General features: G+C 38.4%; 1 protein-coding gene across 1 annotated transcript in view; it reads right to left on the reverse strand.

Annotated features, from left to right (window-relative positions):
* The window catches only part of SCC3 (sister-chromatid cohesion protein 3), a 251,397-nt gene that overhangs the window by 196,142 nt on the left and 35,111 nt on the right, over positions 1-20,144 (reverse strand). Inside the window, 1 exon segment of the mRNA XM_089424129.1 lies at positions 4,711-4,966. Within this exon segment, the coding sequence (XP_089280255.1) occupies positions 4,711-4,966 (256 nt within the window).

A 20,144-nucleotide genomic window follows, 5' to 3' on the forward strand; every position in this document is an offset into this window, starting at 1 on the left:
ATTATAAAGCTCGGCTAGGAGATCTGCAAGTCGGGGAGATCAGAGATGGATTGTATGATTGCTTGGAGCGCATGGTCCCTAACCATGCAGACCAGTTGGAAATACATAGACAACTTACTCTTTTCAATATGGCAGCAAGTACCTTTGGCAAAAACTTGGCAAAGATGGCAAGAGATGTGTTCCAACCAGGTAAGCAATTCCAATCTTTTTTTCCTTCAAAGTTCAATTCTTTACAAATTTATAAATCAAATTGTCTGTAAATATTGTAAATAAGTAATGAAATGAACTAAGTTACTAATTAATGTCTTTTTCTTTGCAGCACATTGGAGAGAGTCATTTGGTGGCCAATGTCATCAATTGCAAAAGTTTTAAGTTAGAGTCCTCATCGAAACTTACAATGCTTCAGGTTGTAAGCACAATTGGTCAGTTTTTGAGCGCATACACACGAAGAAGATAAATCGTTTGGAACAAAAACGGTTAAATAATCTTGTCTTCGTGCAATACAACCTTCGACTAAGGTGCAACCAAATGATGAACAGAAGACCTAATCTAGATCCTATTGTGTTGGACGATATTGATTGAACATCAGAATGGGTAGAGGAGACTGAAGATCCTGAGTTTGATGTTGATTTTGATATTGACATGGCGTTAGGGGGGGTGAAGCAGATTTGGTGGCGCCATTGGTACCAGAATTAATAGTCGCATCAAGCAAAGGCAAACAACCAATGGAAGGCACTAGTCGGGCAGCTCGACCAACTCGTGCTTCCATTAGGTCCACTTCTATTGTTATTGGTGGCAATGCTACTACTGAGGTTGCAGATGAGGCAGAGGCATCCTCAGACTCTGATCCAGATGATGTTTATGTAGCTCCTGTTGATGATCCTGTGTCTAGTAGTGGTGATGAGTTTGATCATGACGAGGAATGATCATGTTGATCATTGATATGTATCAGTAGACTTGTAGTAGACCAATGGCCCACTTAGAGCTTGATTGCTTATGTATTTTGTCGATGATATGTATTGCACTCAGTGCAATTTTGATATATTCACTTTTACATGGTATATAGATAAGCAAAATTCGCATATTTTGTCTCTATTGGTTTGGAATCATGGTTTTAAATCTTAAAAATAGTTTTTTTTATATTAAAAATTAATTATTTCATGGATTTTTTTTAAAATCAGTACATTGAAATCTGACTAATCTCGGTTTGACCAGTTCCGGTTTGAAACCCGGTTTATTAGGTGGACAAGTCCGGTCACCGGTTCCGGTTTTTAATACTATGCTTCCAAGTAATAAATTTACAACTGCAAATCTATGAGAATCTCAATCAAAGACCAAGCTCTGATGCCACGTGAGAATTTCAAGTCCTAGGTGGGTAATGTCCTTATGATCTCCACCAAACAAGTATATTGGTGAACTTAATTAATGCTGAAATTAAATTTCAGACCACAGCATCAATCACAAAATATCTAGAAATTAAACAACAGAAACATGACAATTATTTTCTCACATAGGTAATTACTCCAAATTAGTTTTGCCTTCATTTCCAAAAACTTACAAGGAAAGCTCCACACACTGCCCAAAAAACAGCACTGCAGAAATACCAAAAATTAACCTGAATTTGAAATCTTACATGTTTGAGAGGTATAGTTGCCGAAAAGAACAGCAACAATGGTTATCTGTTGTATGGGTTGTATGGCTGCAGTACGGTGTTGTTGTATAGATTTGTACTATATTGTTTGTACAATTATTCAGAACCAATGTAGAAGACTGTGCATTGCTGGAAACAACTCTTTCCTCACTGCCTGCTCTCTCCCTCTCATTGTCACTCAACTTGCTCAAGTGTGTGTAGAAAGCTTCTACCTTGCCCTATCTTTATCCTTTTTGCGGAGAATATATTCTTAAGATTTCTCCCCTAAGTCATGCATGAGATACAATTTAAACTCAACTGCAAATATATGACTTTTTCTTTTTTCTTTTACTAAATGAATTACAAAATATAATTACTTTTCAAAAATATCTCTAACTACTACTCGTATGCTCACATTAAACATGTGTGGAAGTTCCTATCCGCGCAATAATTCTCAACAATAAAACTCCAATTTCTAGCTTGAAAACTCTCCAAGTGATCTTTGACTTCTTCCTCAATAACAAGACTTAAAAGGAGAAATCTATGACAAAAGAAAAAATACTAAAGCGATAATTCTCAACAATAAAACTCCAATTTCTAGCTTGAAAACTCTTCAAGTGATCTGTGACTTCTTCCTCAATAACAAGACTTAAAAGGAGAAATCTATGACAAAAGAAAAAAATAATAAAAATATCCCTAGAGGAAGAATATGTCCAAACTCCAAAAAGGGCAGTTCCTTGCTTGACACTCCTTCACATACTATACTTTCCAATGTCGATGCTTCAAATGAGCAAAATCCTTCCTTTTAGGGGGCAGGGGAGCATCCATTGCTGAATCATTATAGTTCTACATGTTGATTGTTCAACTGCTAAAGATACAAGCACAATATTTCTAAACTATTGGTAATTGCTTCGAATGATATAGATCTTTTTTTAACAATTCCATTTTATTATTAAGCAATTACACTTTACAAATTCAACCATAAATCATAAAGACAGTAGAGATCACAATGCACAATAAAGAACACAAGATTGACGCTGGGAAAACCCAGCAACCTTTTCCTTAGAGAAATTCTTCAGTTCAACAAGAGATACATCTAATGCGGCTAGTCAAAACTATGCTTACAGTCAAACCTAGTCCACAACCCTCAAGTCAAGCCTTCAACAACTCACTTTGATCTGATCTGCCCTAGACCTAAATTTGGCCTCTAGAAAATGCCCAAAAAAACTCGACCTCCCAGAATTTCGGCCTGCCCAGAATATGCTGCCCAACAACTGCCCAGAAATTCGGCCTGCTCAAAATATGTTGCCAAGCAACTACACAGAAATTCGGCCTACCCAGAATATGTTTCCCAGCAACTGCCCAAAAATTCGGCCTGCCCAGAAAGGTCAGACATGTGAGTTCTTAGAAAGAGAGATGTGAGCTAAAGAGAAATAGATCTACATCTTTCTTTTTGTCCTTCTTCTTCTCCTTTGTCCTTCGCTTGGATGCCCAGAAAATGTATTCTTGTGTGATGATCGAATGGTGCTCTTGTGGAGGAGGTTGAATGCCTTTATATTGATGTTTTGCCTTCATGAATGGGTGTGTCTCTTCACTGGAGCCAACTTGACTTGAGGAAGAGCCGACTTAACTATTTTGGAGCCAAAAATTCAATTTTGAAATTTTGAAATTTTCTCTTTTTAAATCCGACATGAAGAACATATCTTATAATAAATCTTTCAAGGACCAAATAATCAAAATGACATTAATAACATGTCTTGCAAATTCTTTATACACAAGGGCTAAAAAATACAAATTATGAAGACCGACCATAGCTACAAAATTCAACACTACATAGTTCGAAACTAGAAAATCCCAATGAATAATCTATATAAAGGAGATTCTTAGAATTTAGAAGACATACAATTTATTTCAGCTTTTGCCTTCATAGCCCTCTTCTTAGTTGCATCTAATCCACAATACGTTTCAGCACAGTGACTCTTGACAACTTTCATTTATGAACATATTTTCTCTCTTTTTACTTCTACATTTATTGTATGGTAGGCCTTCTTTATTGTCACTTTTTGAAGTATTTGGTTATCAGATGCATGAAGTACATTAATGCACATTGATATGTAACCACCTATGATTTTTTGTTATTAACTTATTGGTTTCATTTAACATTTTCAACAAAATTGGTTGTCATAAAGTAGGAAAATTCGAAAGAGACAACTACAGGAGATACTGTAATTGTGGTACTTTTAACAAAAAGACAAGTTTGAAGCTTGCTTCCAACTTGTTAGATTTTCCCCGAACCAAGCACCCAACATTTAATTTCCAAGCAATAAAATTTCTGAATAAACACAGCTAGATTCCTAACAAAAATATTTATCAGAAGCAAATTATGATCCAAATCACATGAATCGCAAACAGATTTATGCCCAACAAATCAGTTCATCATTAATAAAACTCAGAACTTATTTGGGCTCCCCTTCTGCACATACAAAGTACCTGCCCAAACTACAAAAATCAACACAACTAAACACCCATACAATTTAAAATGTAAACCTTTAACAAGGAAATGCAACCAGAACAAAGAAAAAATTAAAAAGTTATAGATATCATTCAAAACCAATGTAGTGAGGAAAAACTTGCATGTTCTTATCAAAAACAAAGAAAGAAGAGGATGAAATGAGTTTTAACTGAGTTTGCTCACAACAATCACAGAACACAAACAATATGTGGCCCACTTCATTGTAATCACATGGAAGAACATTATATAACATGACCAATGTCCACAAAATTAGGTCCACATTACAGAGATTCTCTAAATGCATGTTGTCAAAACTTCTTGTTCTAATATTTCTCCAAATAACGAATAAAAACATGGAATAGTTGGATCATATATGCAGGTTGTCCCAGCCAAGTTCAAATCCCACTTGTGACATGTTTGCTCTTCTTGAGCCAATCGTTAATGAGGAATTACCATAAGGAATATCTCACCCTTGCCTACAGCTGGAAGGTTGGGTGTGTAGATACAGGTTAAAAAAATGTTCCACGCTATGTTTCTTATGAACTATCATTCTTGCTTCAATACATACCAATTAAACTAGGATCTCTGTCGGAATCATGTCCTCCTGAGAAGGCCTGGGCCCTCCTCCTTTTAACTCCAGGCTCTTTGCCCTTTCCGACTGTAGCCTCGACATTATGATTTCTAGCCTCTTTTCCCTTATCAATGCTAGGAGGGTGAGGTTCTTTGAATGAAACATCCCTCCCACCCTCATGCTCAGAATCAGTTTGAAGTTGACCTCCTATAGCGCCTATTTCAACGTCTGAAGAAACAAGCTTGGACCTTTTCTGCATATTGAAAAACAAAAAAATACAGAATAAGAAAGCAGGAAAATACAGAAAATTATAATGAAAGCAGTATGACCTCTACAGTGAAACAAATTAAAATATGCACAAAAGAACAAAACTTAATTTTGGCTTTGAATAAGAACCAAGAACATGTTACTTCCAACTTTGACAAACACTAATTGCCAATTTTGTTTAATAACTTTGTGTAACTATAAATACATTTTTGTTTTTCTAACATTTCTTCAGGTTACATTCATTACAAGGAAAATTAAGAAACCTGTTCCCAAAAAAATTGTAATATAATTTTTGAAAGCATAGGTCACACACAGTCTAAGCCTAGGTGAAAAAGCCCTTAGATGCAAGAACGGAAAAAATCTTGATGACTGGAAATATTAAAATTATATAGGCCCAAAAGTCAAAGAAAATAACGTCGCCATTCGAATCAAATTTCAATTTAAAAAAAAAAGCCTTTGTGCCATGGCAAGCTTCTATCAAAAGCATAACTTTATGAGCTAGGAAGACCTTAAGCAAAAGTTTAGCGTCAAATTTTTTGGCGATGATGATTTTTCAAAGGGTCTGTGATATTTTACCTGATGACAACCTTCAAAGACTTACAAATAAGAATGGTGTTAACTAGTAGAGGAAGTGTGCTTGGAAATCATGTCAGTATGTACTATGCATTTACAGGTGCTTTGCAAATTATGCAGACCGATGCGATAAACAAAACAGAAGATTGACATTTTGGGCCCCTGGTGTTAAATGGGTTACAAGAGTACAACTCATTGGAAAGCCATTCTTCAGCCCAAAAAAGCCCTTTCTTCACTTGGTCTCTAGCATGCCAAGCCCTAGCCGCCATGGATGTGTTATGCACTGGCAGAGATCCATCTTCACCTGGATCTATTAAGCACTGAGATTAAAGAAACGAAGAAAAAACCTCTCACACATACAAGATCCAAGATTAAGATGGATTTATGCCGTTTTTTTTATTTTATTTTTTTAGAAGATTGTATTTTCTGTTTTTTGGTGAAAACATATATTTGTATTACTGAAAGGAATCTGCATAGGTTCAGAAATTATATCAAATGTTGTTTGTTGAGAAGATCAGCAAGATGAACAGTTGTCTGAATGACTGATTATATACAAAACACACCAAAACTGGCAGGCTGTATTTACAGGAAAATTAGATACATCAAGACGCAAAAATTCATAGGTTATCTAAACTACCATCCTGCTACAGAGACCAAAACCACAGGCAACAACTTATCACCAGGGATATGAGGAAACCACTGATAGAGGTCATTTTCTAGGATCAGGTTCTCTTCTGCCACCGGGTGCTTGGGCCAATCACTGCATGATGGAGCTGCATGATTTTACAGTTGGAATCATCCTGCTTCTCCAGAATTTGCTTTGCAGGTGTAATCTATCAGGTCATTCAAAATTTGCACATGATTGACTACATCCTCAATCTTGCCCTAGTATAAATACAGGAGTGTTTGCCTTCTTTTGACCATTGCACATTGGAGAGAGATCACTTCTCTTGGATACTTGTCTTTTTCTCTAATTCGCTATTGAACACTAGTTGGGTGACTTCACTTGGGAGACTTTGTGATGTGGATGTTCTCTTTTCATGGATGATTATTGGTGAACTTTGATAATACATGCCATTCGACGTGAATTATCTTCTTCTATCTTGTTTATTGTTAATGGATAAGGGTTATTAAGTATTCACCATATTTTTGGTTGGTATCTTTTACTCTTTATTCTCCTTAAACAATGTTTTATTATCAACTTCTTTGACGTGACAGAAGTTAAGTTCCCCCCTATAATTGTCTTTGAAAATAGGACGCTAGGGTTAGAAGTCTAGGGGACACAAGTTACTCTCCTTTCTTCCAAATTGTTACTCCTAGACTTCAATAGCCCTAGAATGAGAAAAACATCAGTCCTATCTCCTGTGTCAATAATTTATATCTTTGAAATTCATTTTTTTATTTGTTTTAGGGTAAATTAGAGTTTAATAATTAATTACAGCAAAATCATTTATTTTCAACATTTACTGACTTAGATGTTATTGTCATAGGGTTATAAATTCTTTGGAATATATTGGAAAAGCAAACGTGTCATTTTAAGTTATTTTCCAGCCATAAATTAAGGCTGACGTCTAGGATTTTATTTGTTGTTATATGTCTTTTAACGACAGAAATATGTTGTAGTTAAATCTCTTGTATGCTCTTATTTCTAGCCCTCCCTTTTCACTTTGCTATCATAGCTTCCGAGGCTAACTTTATCACTGTTATAAACTAGTCTTTTGCTACATTTTCTGATTTTACATGCTAGTTTACTTCAGCAAAATGTAATTTCTTGAATCTGTGTGTTTGGGGAAATTCGTTGAGCCTTTATTGGTTGACCTAATCATCTAGAAGAGCCATTGGACCCTTTGAACTCAAATCTGAAAATTACTTTCAAAATCCACCATAAATCCTAATTACTCGATCTCCTAGATTGTGCTAATTAAAGTAGAAGCTTTAGGAGGCTCTTGACATAGTTTTGTTGCCCCAAAATCTAGCAGGTCTTGGGAGGGGAGCTCACAAGGCAAGAGCAAGACCAAGTGACTAACACTATGAGGTGTGGCCCACTGTCACTACAGCCACTACCTCCTACTATTTAGTGGACTTTCATCACAAGGGAGGCCTCCCTATATTAGGTCATCTAAAGGATATATCAAGTTGAAGAGTTAGAGGTGACAAGGAATAGGCTTGGAAGAAATACTCTATGTAAGAACAAGGCTCTGCTCACTCAAACAAGGCAATGTGTATCCTCCAAGAGCCCTAATTAGGGCACAAAGTGACCTAGGGTTTTAAAATAGGCAAGTTCAATAGGTTTACTTAGGATCACAAGGCCGAGAAAAAGCTTGAAATAGATGAGTAGTATCAATTTCAAGCAAACAAACCTTCAACAAGCCCCAAGTTCGAACCTAGGGTAAGACTAGGGTTTACCTAGGACAAACAAAGTTAACAAAAATGGAAAAATTAGCAGCGGTAAGAGATTAATTTTGAGGCAACGAGCTCACAACCAAGTGTTGAATCCCTGCACAAGGCAACATATCAACCCTAGTCGAATTCTAACCCTAACCCTAGCCTAGCGGCTTTCCTTAAGAGGCCAAAAATCAAAAATAGGGGAGAAAAATGTGTTTTGAAGGCGATTTAAGGTGTGATCAACAATGTGAATAAGGTCAGTGACTTGATCTTGGGTTGATGGAGTCTAAGGGATATCTACTTAGGAGAAAAGACTAAACCCTACGATGGAGTAAGGGAATAAGAAACCCTAGGTATCATTTTATGAGGGAGCAAAGTCAATGAGGAAAGCCTAACATGAAGAATCACTCATGGGATTGTCACACAAATTCTACAAGGGTAATGCATACAATACCATTGCGAAGATTTCATAGAAAAAGTTTCAATAATTACTAGCACGTAGAAACCCTAACAATATCGATTATTACATATAATAGCCATGAAAGAAATTCTAATACAAAGAATACTTACAAGAAACATACATGAACCAAACCTTTATTGCTCCAAAATGACATCTCCAAAACAAGAGAATAGCTCGATAAGGCAAAAACTCCACAATAGATCACATCTCTACAAAATAGAAGACAAATTTCAACTAGGTTGAGATCTTTAAGAGATCCAATTTAATCCACCAGTGATGATTAAAAATTAAATGAAATGGAGTGACCTCTATTTATATGAGGTCTACCTCAAGTAATTTAGCCTAATGAAGCCACTAATAACAAGTTTGACATAAAAAGAACTTGGGTTACAAACCAACCCACTAGCTAATGACAAAATAGACCATAATTTCCCACGCATGTGAGTTGTAGCCTCTCAAATTGTTGACGTCATGCTCTTTTAGGGCTCCAAATGCCATGTTAAGGTGTGATGAGGTGTCCAAATGTGTCAGAGTGCCTAGATCATCCAAAATTTGAGGGAATGTCCTCAAATCTTCCTCTAGTGTCCCAAGTGTGGCTAGGGTGCCATCATGATGTCTCCATGGGTCTCCAACTGTCAAATACGGCCTCCTTCTCTCAAGCGATAAAGCTTCTTCAGGTGCAACAAGCCCTCCCTAGTCTCTCAATGGGAGAGGAGAGACCATCCTCATCTGGGCTCTAAATCAAGTCATTCCCATCAGGTTGTGTCAAGGCCAGCCTGGGGGCAAACTGGGTCTAGTGGTGTCATCGTGAAGAATCATCAAAGCTAAGTCAAAGTTGACTAACGTCTTGGGTCCTGAAGGTCCTTTGGGACATGTAACATCCGTTCATGTTGTCAGGAGGCTCTAGTCTCTCAACGTTGCATCTATTAAGGCCATATACTTCTCTGACAGGCCTAGGTACCCATGGAGTGGGTACCATCAATGCTTGGGTTGTTGTGGACCACCTGACAAAAACAACATGAACTCAAATGAAAGCAACCATCCATCAGAGACTAAGATCAATAATGCATCTAAGAGGACTAAACTTGAATGTCAAGGACATGTCAATACTTCAAACAAGGATCACCTTCCGATATCTAACTAGGCCAAGTCCCATAAAGGAGACTTTTTTTTTAATGATCCACATTGCAGACTGTAGTCATGGTGATAATTTACAACACTCTCCAAAAATAGTAGCCCACAGATGCCTCTCATATATCATGCTCAACTCACTCACTGGATGATGGTGACCCAACACAGATAAGGTACATTAGCCATCGTTTTATATGAAGTGTTTACGTTTAATGTATAAGGAATGTAAGTAGGGATCATTGATTGAATCAAATCATAAATCATGACGCTTGGAAGTTATGCCTCTTGTCTTGTTTCACCTTGGTGATCACCACATGTATTCCAGCAAAGTGTTTCCCCTATTAGGGGTAAGGGTTCCAATGGGGGGTTTGATAAAGGTAACATGCCCATGTCCCTTCCATACTTAACACGTTCCATCTGTTTCCCCTTCATTTTCCTTTCTTTTCGGCTGGTTGTTACATCTACCCCAAAAAAGTTTGCACTTCATGTTACCATGAGAAGGGGCATGGATGCCCAAGGTTGATGTAGCTATATAAAAAAAGCGAAAGTTATGATATGAATTTCAAAATATAAAAGAGAAAAGAAAGGGATATTGATGACAAGTCAAAAGCTAAATAACTTGGAGCTTTACCCCCTCACTACAAGGCAATTGCCCCAAGTTCTAATGCAATAAGATGCATAATTAAAAAAAGGATTTAACTGAAATATCCTAACCCATATGCAAAATGCATACACATCAAAAGGGGGCATGAAAAGGAAAACAAAGAATATAAGAAAAAGGCAAAACGGAGATGGAAAAACACAGTTTCAAGAAAAGGGTAACTCAAAGCAATAAGTGCTCCCTCTACAAAGGCTCATGGGGATGAATATCACATGTGGCCTTGCATGTCAAAGACATCATTCCCATGAAATAACCCCAAGTCATACCATTGTCATTAACACTTACGCCTCGATGGGTTTCTTATAAATACTCTACTTCCTAGGTACTGGCACACCTAATAGGATTCTATGATGGTCCTCCCATACCTAAACTTGGCAAATTGCATAAGTCATAAGCTAGTGTGAAGTTTAAAGAAAATACCTAATATCATCTACTTAGTGGCCTTTACATTAAACATGACTCATTTTTTATGTTACATTCACTCTTGTACACATGTTGGTTGGTCACACCTAAATGCTTGGAGCCCCTCCTCGACGATGATGATTGCACAAAACTGAGAAGTGATCTTATGGAGGACGTTGATGATGTTGTTTTCCACACTTATTGAGGATGCTCCATGCTACTTGAGGACATTGGACCTTCTGATGACATGGATCCCATGTTGAGACGTCCTAGCACTCATTGGAGACGATGTGACACCCTTACGATGAGGTCGATGTGTTGAGAAATCTAGGGACAGCTAGATTAGGTGATTTCTCTTATTTTGATAACTGCTTGTGATGTTCTTTTACTTAACTTGATGTATTTGTTATTAGCTTCTTCTTTCACTTTATTATTATTATGTTCTTATCATCAAACAGCTACCAAACTATGAAGATCAAAGAGACAAGAGGACACAAAATGTAGGCTGCTAGCCAGGGCCAAAACCTCTCCTCTTGAGAGGAAAACCCACAAGAATTCTTCTCTTCTTATATAATGTTTAGATGACGAATTCCAAGACCTATGACCCTTGATAAAGACCCCTCCAAGATCAAGTCAGCCCCTTTTATGAGCTTGCTTCTCCCAAAGTGAACTCAATTCAACCTTGCTTTACAACAGCTACAACTACTCCTTTGACTGCAATTTCGGATCTACAACTTTGGCTTCTACTGTAGAAACCCTAGCTCGCACAAGTGTGTGGAAGACAGTAAATTATGTCTCCTTTTTAACTTGCTCAAAGTGTCTTTTCTTCCTTGGTAACTCGACTTCCTTTCTTGATTATTTTTGCTTCAAATTTCGGCTCCTTGTGATGGCGTCAATTCGGTCTTTCTTGCAGCAATATGATGCCCTAATTCTCTTCACACTTCTGGGAGATAATAGCCCAAAACCAGCTCTAAAAACTTATGTCTTCTCCTTTATTTGTTCTTCTCATTCTTCACTCCTTTTGGGTATTCTTTTCCTTCCTTGATCAAACTTGTCTCTTACTTCAAACAAACTTGTGTGTGTCCTCCCAAATGAGGTCAATGGCGCTCTTATATATAGGTCGAATGGCCCTTTCATGAGGCCAACTTGTCACAATTTAGGCCGACTTGTCTTGGAGGGAGTCTTATGACACTTTTGACTTACAATAATTTTCTTGACATGATACAATATGCCTTGATAGGGTCTTTACATATGGCCATGCCATCTTTGACTTCTTGACTTAATGACAAAACCTAGAAGCACTCAATGGGTGCTTGACCTGCAAATAACCTTGAGTATGAAACCCATGCTACAAAAAATAATAACAATAAATTTTCTTTTTCTCTTTACATCAAATATAAAATCATGATTACATTAGACATTATGAAGATCGAACGTAGTTACACATTTCAACACTCCCTCTTAACTAGGGAGGTATTTATAATCCATACAAGGTACTTGAACATTCTCATACTGAAGAGTTCTCATAAGATGAGTCAGATTGGTAAGCCATTTCATAAGCTATTTATTCATCTTACCTTAATGTATCTCATCATATCAACCAACATTGTCATATAGCAAGGCCTTGACTAATAGCTCTATCTCCCAACAAGAATAGAGCACAATGTTGGAGAGACAATGACTAATAGACACCTTCATCATTGTCTCTCAAGGCACATACCCCATCTGGATGTTCACAAGGTATGTCCTTCTAGGACCATTCCCATCTTGGATTAACACATCCTCATGGAATTTCCTCTTCGACTACTATTACCTATTGGATACCCTACCTCATCCTCAAAGAATATCGGAATCAATCTCAAATGCTTACCCAATCCTCCATTCGTTCTTCACAACATGAAGACAAGAATGATGTGTCTATCTCTCCCTCTCAACTAAGGAGGATCAGCTCATTCCTATAAAATGAATATACCCAAGCTCCCTCTTAAAAAGGGACTTGCCCGAGCTCCCTCTTGACAAGGGACTTGTTACCAATAGAAGCTCTCTTCGGTGGAGATCATAGTATTATCAGTTGCTTGTAGGGATCCTCCTTTTGGTATCATGCCATGAACTTCGACTTCTTCATCATGGAACAATCTTCTTCTTTGTAGGGCATTGGCCATTTTCTCTATCACTTTCTTTCAACGAAATATCGTGTTGAACCAATAGTCATGTCATCCTTTTCTTCATCAGGAAGTGAACATCTTGTCCACATCTGGTTATTCTTCATATAGCTACCTCTTCGAAGTCATGTTTCTTTCAACATCTTCTATCCAATCTGATGAGTACTAGTTGTAGGAGACTTCTAAAACTCTCTTTCAGTTGCCCTGTTAAAACCCAACCAAATGATTTCTCAAAAATCAAAAATGGACATTAAATCAAAATTACCTCTTTATGATGGCCTTTCATCATGACATCAGCTTCTTGCAACATCAACATCTTGCATATCGTACAAATCCATCTCCAAGACATTTACGAAGGTTTTTCTTCTCTAACATACATATCAGGGTCTTCACACCTTCTTCATGGAGATGTCATAGCTAATCCTTCTAGTCATTAGATGTTGATCATTTATATTATCTTACATGACAATAGATTCATCTTCTCACAAACTCTTCTTTCACCTTTCTTCTAATATTGATTCCTCAAGATCGTTTATACACAGTTCCTTCATTATCGGAACCATAGTTGCCAACCACACCATATTCTTCATGAGGTCATATTATGTTGATTTCATCTTCTTAATATGTAGAAGAGTTCAAGGCACATTGTCTACATGCCTTTATGCATCATTCCAATGGAAGATTTTCTTCTTCTATCATCATGCTCATGAGATAGAGCATTTTAACTATTTTATCTGCAACCATATGATGACATGACATTATCTATCTATTACCATATATACATACCTCTTCCTTCCTCGACCTTGATCTACTGACTTTGAATTCAAGAAGAACCTTAGTTGATACAATTCTGAGGCATTCTAATATGTGTAATTACACTGGCATGACTGTATGAAATTGTATTGTATTTTCTGTGTTTTTGGCTTAAAGTTTTGGGCATCCGTTGGCCAGCGAAGGAGTTCAAGTCAATCCATGATCCACTATTTGTGATCTATTCGAGTTTAATAAAGGCAGAGATCTAACTCGCACTCCTATAGCATGTTAATTTGGCAGCTTAGTGACAAATTCCAACCATTGGACTAAATTCCCCTTTCCGGGAGGACCAAATTTGACTTTTGAAGCACTTAATTTGGACAAGGAGAAATATATTTTTGATGATGAAACTTGTTACCACTCAATCTAACAGGGATCCTAGGAGGGGTTCGAAACAGGGAACTACTAGACCAAGTGGCAACAATGGGACAAGGACCCACTGTCACCTCAGTCGATGTGTGCTTCTCTTTACGTACTTTCACCAATGGGAGGAGTCTTGATATAAGGAATTCACTAGGAATGATGAATCAATGAGAGGGTGGGTAGTGATTTCTAGAGCCCATTCACAAGAGAAACTCAAATGATAGGGCTTGCTTGCTTTGGAAGGAAGGTGAAAGCCTCTCCAAGAAAGGCTCAAGGGAGGCTCAGACCTAGGGACTAGGGGTACTCCTTAATGAGGGATGCCCTTGACCTAGACTCCTTTTAGAAGCAAGGTTTCTAAGTGGCCTTGTGAGATAAGTAATGATGGAGATATGGGACCACAAAGAAGCCCAAGTGGACCCAAGCAAAACCTAGGGTTTCGAGTGAATCTTCAAACAAAAGGTCTAGGTCAAGCAAAGGAGAAAAAGGGATCAATAATAGGTGAACTTCCTTTGAGTTTTCAAGTGAATAGACCCCTTTGAAGGCCACTAACCTAGAAGGACCAAGAACCATATGGTTTTGGAGCTAGGGCTTGGTGTATCTCACAAACCGACCATGGGATTGACTTCAAATTTGGAGGGCATGTGGAAGACACCCCAACACAGTTCCTAGCCAACTCGCTAAGCAAAGTGATGGCTCTAATGGAATTCGTTGGATGCCCTAGCTTGGCCATCAAGGGTTAGGGCAGAAAAATGAGGAAAAGAGAAATTTTCAAGGTGACCATCAAGGATTGAGACCAGTGCCTAGCCAATTGTGGAGAATGGATTCAACGTGAATTCAATTTTGAGATTTTTGTCTTATCAAGGAACCTTATTACAACTTTGCATGCCCTAGAGAAACAGCTACAAAGTTATAACAAGGATTTATACTTTGTTGTGCAAATTTAATGCAATTTCAAGGCCAAAGTTCAATAACCCACTCTTAGGAACATTCGATCTTCTTGCCAAATTGAATAGCATATACAACAAGCCAAGATTACATGTGATTATGAATTTCGCATCAATAATTAGCGCACAAAAATAATCCAAGAATAGCATTCCATACATTAGACAAATTACATGAAAATTTTCGCATAAGAAAGCCACTTACATGACAAGAAAATTATATCCATCCATTAGACTTGCAAAAATGAAGCTCCAAGACAAGTAACAAATACCCAAACATCAAAATGCATCAATTGATCTCCAATTAGTCCATCAATAGCAGGTCCAAGTTCTTTTTTAACAAAGAGATCCCAACCCAAGTAATGATGAAAGATCAAATGAACCTCTCTCATATTTTTATAATCCTCCAAGGGATTCAAATGGTCTAATTATGCCTAATAAAGTAATGTGCAACATAACATCCTTTTGGTGACAAGCCCACCAAATAGCTCCACAATAAGAATAATTAGCCTATCAAGAGGGTCGAAATGATAGATAAGTAGCTAAAAGGGTCGTTGGAAGGCCAAATAAAGTTCAACATGTGCCAAAATAATAGAAGGGCTCCAAAAAAAGTGACAAAGGGGATGGTCCCTTGATCTCCAAGCAAATGACCTGCGGTGCCCCTAAGTGGTTGTTGGGGGCACAAAAACATCCTCATGGGTCTCCAACTAAATCGAACAAGCATGTATCCCATCTGCAAGGGTTGGAACAATGATGCAAGCCCTCCCTTTGTCTCCCATGGTGAGACACAACCCCATCTGGACCCTAGATCAACTGCCTAGTGTGTGGTGCAAGGGTGTAGTCGATTGGACAAGGTGGTCTAGGTGCATCATCATCATCAAATAATTGGGACACGAGCAAGCAATGAATGGTGCTAAAGCATCTCATGGCATGGTTATCTGCTCTCTGCTATAATGGAGGCATGTGGCTCTCAACGCACACCCTATAAATACCAATATGACCCTCTGGAGGGCTTGGACCCCATATAGGGAGACCAAACACCAAGATGAAGACCCACCTGCAATCCTACATAAGATCCAATGCATCTCCTCACCTTTCAGTACAACAAATCATTAGCGTAATTGAGCAAATGAGCTTACAAGTCATGGAACCAAGTGGGCACTTCATAGTGGCATGCCCTTCCATAATGAGCTTTAGAATGCAGAGATGTCTCCAAGTTCAAGAAAGAGGTTAATCAAGGAACATATTAAGTGGTTTCACCCTCTAAGGGAGTGACAAGTCCATGGTACATCTGTCATAAGGCTTGTGTCATGTGATATAATAATGGAACGGAGTGGAGCATCAAGGAAGGGCTCCAAGCCACATGCCACGGTACAAGGGTTGCTATGATACAGGGGACCCACATTTGGGTGTAAAGATGTAGGACGGAGCAATCATGGTACATGAGTTACCCTGGCCTTTGTTTTTCCACCCTTCTTCATTTGTCTTTTATTGATTTTTCTTTTATAACTGCTCGGGGTTCAAAGGGATGAGAGCATGATGCAAATGATATAGCAGTGAATACCCCCTTTAAGGTTGGGCCATTCATCGCCCGCCAAGTGTTGGGACAATCATGGGTTCTTTAGTGATTCAGGGGGGCAATATAGGGGCTCTAGGAACTAGGGTGATGGCCATGATTATAAGGGTAGAGCTCATGCTAGCTTTTGCCCACGTGCTAAACTTGTATGTCCCGACCATCTTTTGCATTTTATGGTACATTTCCTGTTGAGAGCAGCCAAATTATGCTTTTTACTTACTATCTTTTTAGCTGCATCAACATTTGGGGCATCGTTCTAGGCCCGACCCAAAGTGTGGACAAGGGGAGTAGGAGGCTAACTCCTTGTGAACCCAATGGACAAATGTGGACCCGGATGGGAAATATGTGAAAAAGGGTTATAATGAACGGAGGGGAGTGATGTATGTGGTGTTGGGAAGCGAGACCACACAACCAAAATCGAGGTTTCCCGTGTAGTGCCAATCTTAAAGCTAGTAGCCAGTATAAGAGATCCCATGGGACTAAGATACAAGGTTAACCATCAAGTTGGACAAGGGGACAAGAGTACAAACCAAGCCCATTCTTTCCGTTGAATCCCCCCACTAATCCATGCCCCAAAAATGTCCATGATAAGCAAGCAAAGATACCCAACTACATAATGAAATCCATACCTTCGGGGTTGGAAGGCCCACCTTCAAACATACAACCATAACAGATGAGCGAGGACACATAATGGCAAGCTCAGGAAGCGGAGATGGTGGCACATCGAGATTTCTAGTGGCTGCAAGGGGTTGTTGGCTACCAACTGAAGACAATCTAGGAGTAAAAATTTTCCTATGGGTATCACCCACAGGTGGTGGGTAACAAAAACCCACACTAGCACATTTGTTCAAGTCAGCCTAGAGGCTAATTAGCCCTCCTCCAACACTTATAAATCAAGGTCACCTCAAGCTCATTTAGACATACATCAACACAATTTTCTCTCTCTTCTTGGGTTCGATCTATCTGAAAATTGTAGGGATTCTTTCACACGTGCGAAGGAGAAAGAGGACGAAATTACAGGTGGCCGAAATTTGAAGCCGACTGCAACTTTGGCCAACTTTGACCAGCATTGACTTTGACTTTATAGGTAGAATTTTGATTCAATCTTTTGAGGGTATCTTTGTTTGGGCAGGCCGCATTCTTTGGCACAAAAACTGAGGAAGTCTAGGCACTTTGACCGCAGACCTATTGCAAACTTTGACCGCAAGCTACATCATTGTTTTGACCAAATTTGACAGCGCAGATTTTCATTGTTTTGACTTTTGGTTGACAAGCAAAGAAGGTCGAATTCATTGACCTTTGACCGATCTCTTAGAGGACTATTTTTTTCACTGGTTAGGGCACACATTGATGTTGTTGACTATTGTTGACTTGGACAAATTTGCACAAGAGTTGCCTTTTGTTGACTCTCTCTCTCCCTTGTCCCTATTTTTGGATATATCGCATGGCATATTGACTTGGTTGGATATTGGATATTGGCTAGTCAAAGATTGACTTTGACTCTTGCATGATGTACTCTCTCTACTAAACATTTGAAAACAATCTAATAGAAGAAGAATTGCAAAGGGTTTTCCCCCTTGAGGGGTTTTTCCCTGCTCATTGACCAAATATTGTGTCTCTTGTCTCGACTGCCTTTCATTATGGACATTGTATAATTGTTCTATCTACTCTTGTTGTTTTTCCCTAGTCATTTGATCAAATATTGTGTCTCTTGTCTCGGTTGTCTTTCATTGTGGACATTGTATAATTGTTTTATCTACTATTGCTCTACTGTTATTGGTTAATTAAAGAAGAGGAAATTGTAACTTGGATGTTATTGGAAATTGTTGAAGTGATAGTTGCACCATACAACAATTCTTGATGAAAAATTAACATAGCATTGAACAAACTTTAATAAAAACTTTGTGATACAAAGAACACAACCTCTATCCCTTGAAGCAACCTACGGCCAGATCTTTGAGCTTAGTAAGGCTTGAAAATGAAGGTCTCGTCTCTCCACTCTAAAATTATTTAGAACAGCGAAATATGTTATGGATTGTCTCCATATTCCAAAAGGTGTAAGGTCTTATATCTCTGTTGAACCTCAAAGAATTTGCGGTCAAGTTGCATCAACAATTAGGTTGTTATTTTGTTCATCCACTGTGATCCTGTATCTACATATATATACTTGTTGAAGTGCATGTCAAAGGAAGTGTAGTCGACTTACTGTGAAGAATTTTATTCTGGAAACAAAACAGAGGTATGTGACTTATGGTTAAAGTGATCCCAATTGGATCATTATATTGTTTGTCATCCATCTTGATCCATTTGGAGTGGAAAAAGTGGAGAAATCAGCTCAGGGGACCGTTTTTACCAACGAGACCCAGTTTGGCGAAACGGGATCTGAAACCTTCCGAGAGCGTTTTGAGGCATCAAACGACAGTTTTTTGGGAGTAAAACTTTGTTGCTTTGGCGCAACACTTTTTCATGCTATTCTACACACAGAGACCTTTCTAACGGCACAAGAAGCGTGTCAATCGGAGTTCGTATGCAAAAGTTATGCCACTCAAAAGTTGACCTTCTTGTTTTCACACCTATAGTTTGGGAGGATGCCGCATCAGCCCCCATTATTATGGAGAAGAGGTTAGTCATGTGTTTGTGATGTAAAAGGCTATAGAAGAGTCTATTTTGTAACTCTAGTTAAGATTTGATGTAGTCAAACTTAACCATTAGTAGGTTAACGGATTGTGTTATAACCAGAACACTAGGAGGAAGGGGCATTCCATTCTTTCGAGAGCATTTTGTTCCATAGCTGAGCAAAGATAGAGCCAAGAGACATAGGAGGTAGAGCACACAGAGAGGATCTGTGCACTGTAGCAGCCCACAGGCCACGGGCATTATTTCTTTGTACCTACATCCATATTTCCAGACAGAGAAAGAGAGTGAAGCGGCCCCACCTACCAGTTGGGTTTTCTTCCGAAAAGGTTTCCCACAGAGCATATCTTGTGACTTGTGTGTGTGTGTGTGTGCTTATTTTGTCGTGCACGAATATAATTGTACAAGGTGATATCTCTAGGCTCAACAATGTCTTTAATCTGCCCCAACATACTATCCATTTGCTCATACACCTCCCCAATTATTGGTTGATCTGAATCTCCAAACTTTATCATGTAATAAATTGGTTAGTGAATTGCAAAACATATTTAACCTGTGACCAAAAGTACATGTCAAGAATAGTGTCCTTCGCTGCATTAGCACCAACTCTATCAGTGTTAATTTCATCCCATGTTTCAGCACACACCATATTAGTTAAAGCTTGTCTCACTTTCACTAGTTGCCTAAAGGTGAGGTAATAACTGGCAAATCTTGTCTTTGCGAGTTTAAGCAACTGCGACTTGGAGTAAGTGCCATAGAAGTAGTTTACCCTTGTATGCCCTATGATGAATTTAATGAGTTGCTTCCCTCTCCTGTAAAGCTCATTAATCCACCCACATTCTTTATGCTTCACAATATCATGCATCAAAAGGTTCAATGTGTGAACCAGGCACCCAGACCAAAAGATGTGTGGATGAGTACACTCAATAACTTTTCCTGCTGCCTTACAATTTGTTGCATTATCTGTGATCACTTGAACCACATTATTCGGACCAACATCTTTGATTGATTGCAATAGGAGATCTGCAATGTTTTGGGAAGATGCACTGATGGAGGAGGAGTC

The sequence above is a fragment of the Pinus tabuliformis genome, chromosome 4_2 (assembly GCF_031772625.1).
Source record: "Pinus tabuliformis cultivar Carrire ecotype Pingquan chromosome 4_2, CPIR1, whole genome shotgun sequence".
Taxonomy (NCBI): Eukaryota; Viridiplantae; Streptophyta; class Pinopsida; order Pinales; family Pinaceae; genus Pinus; species Pinus tabuliformis.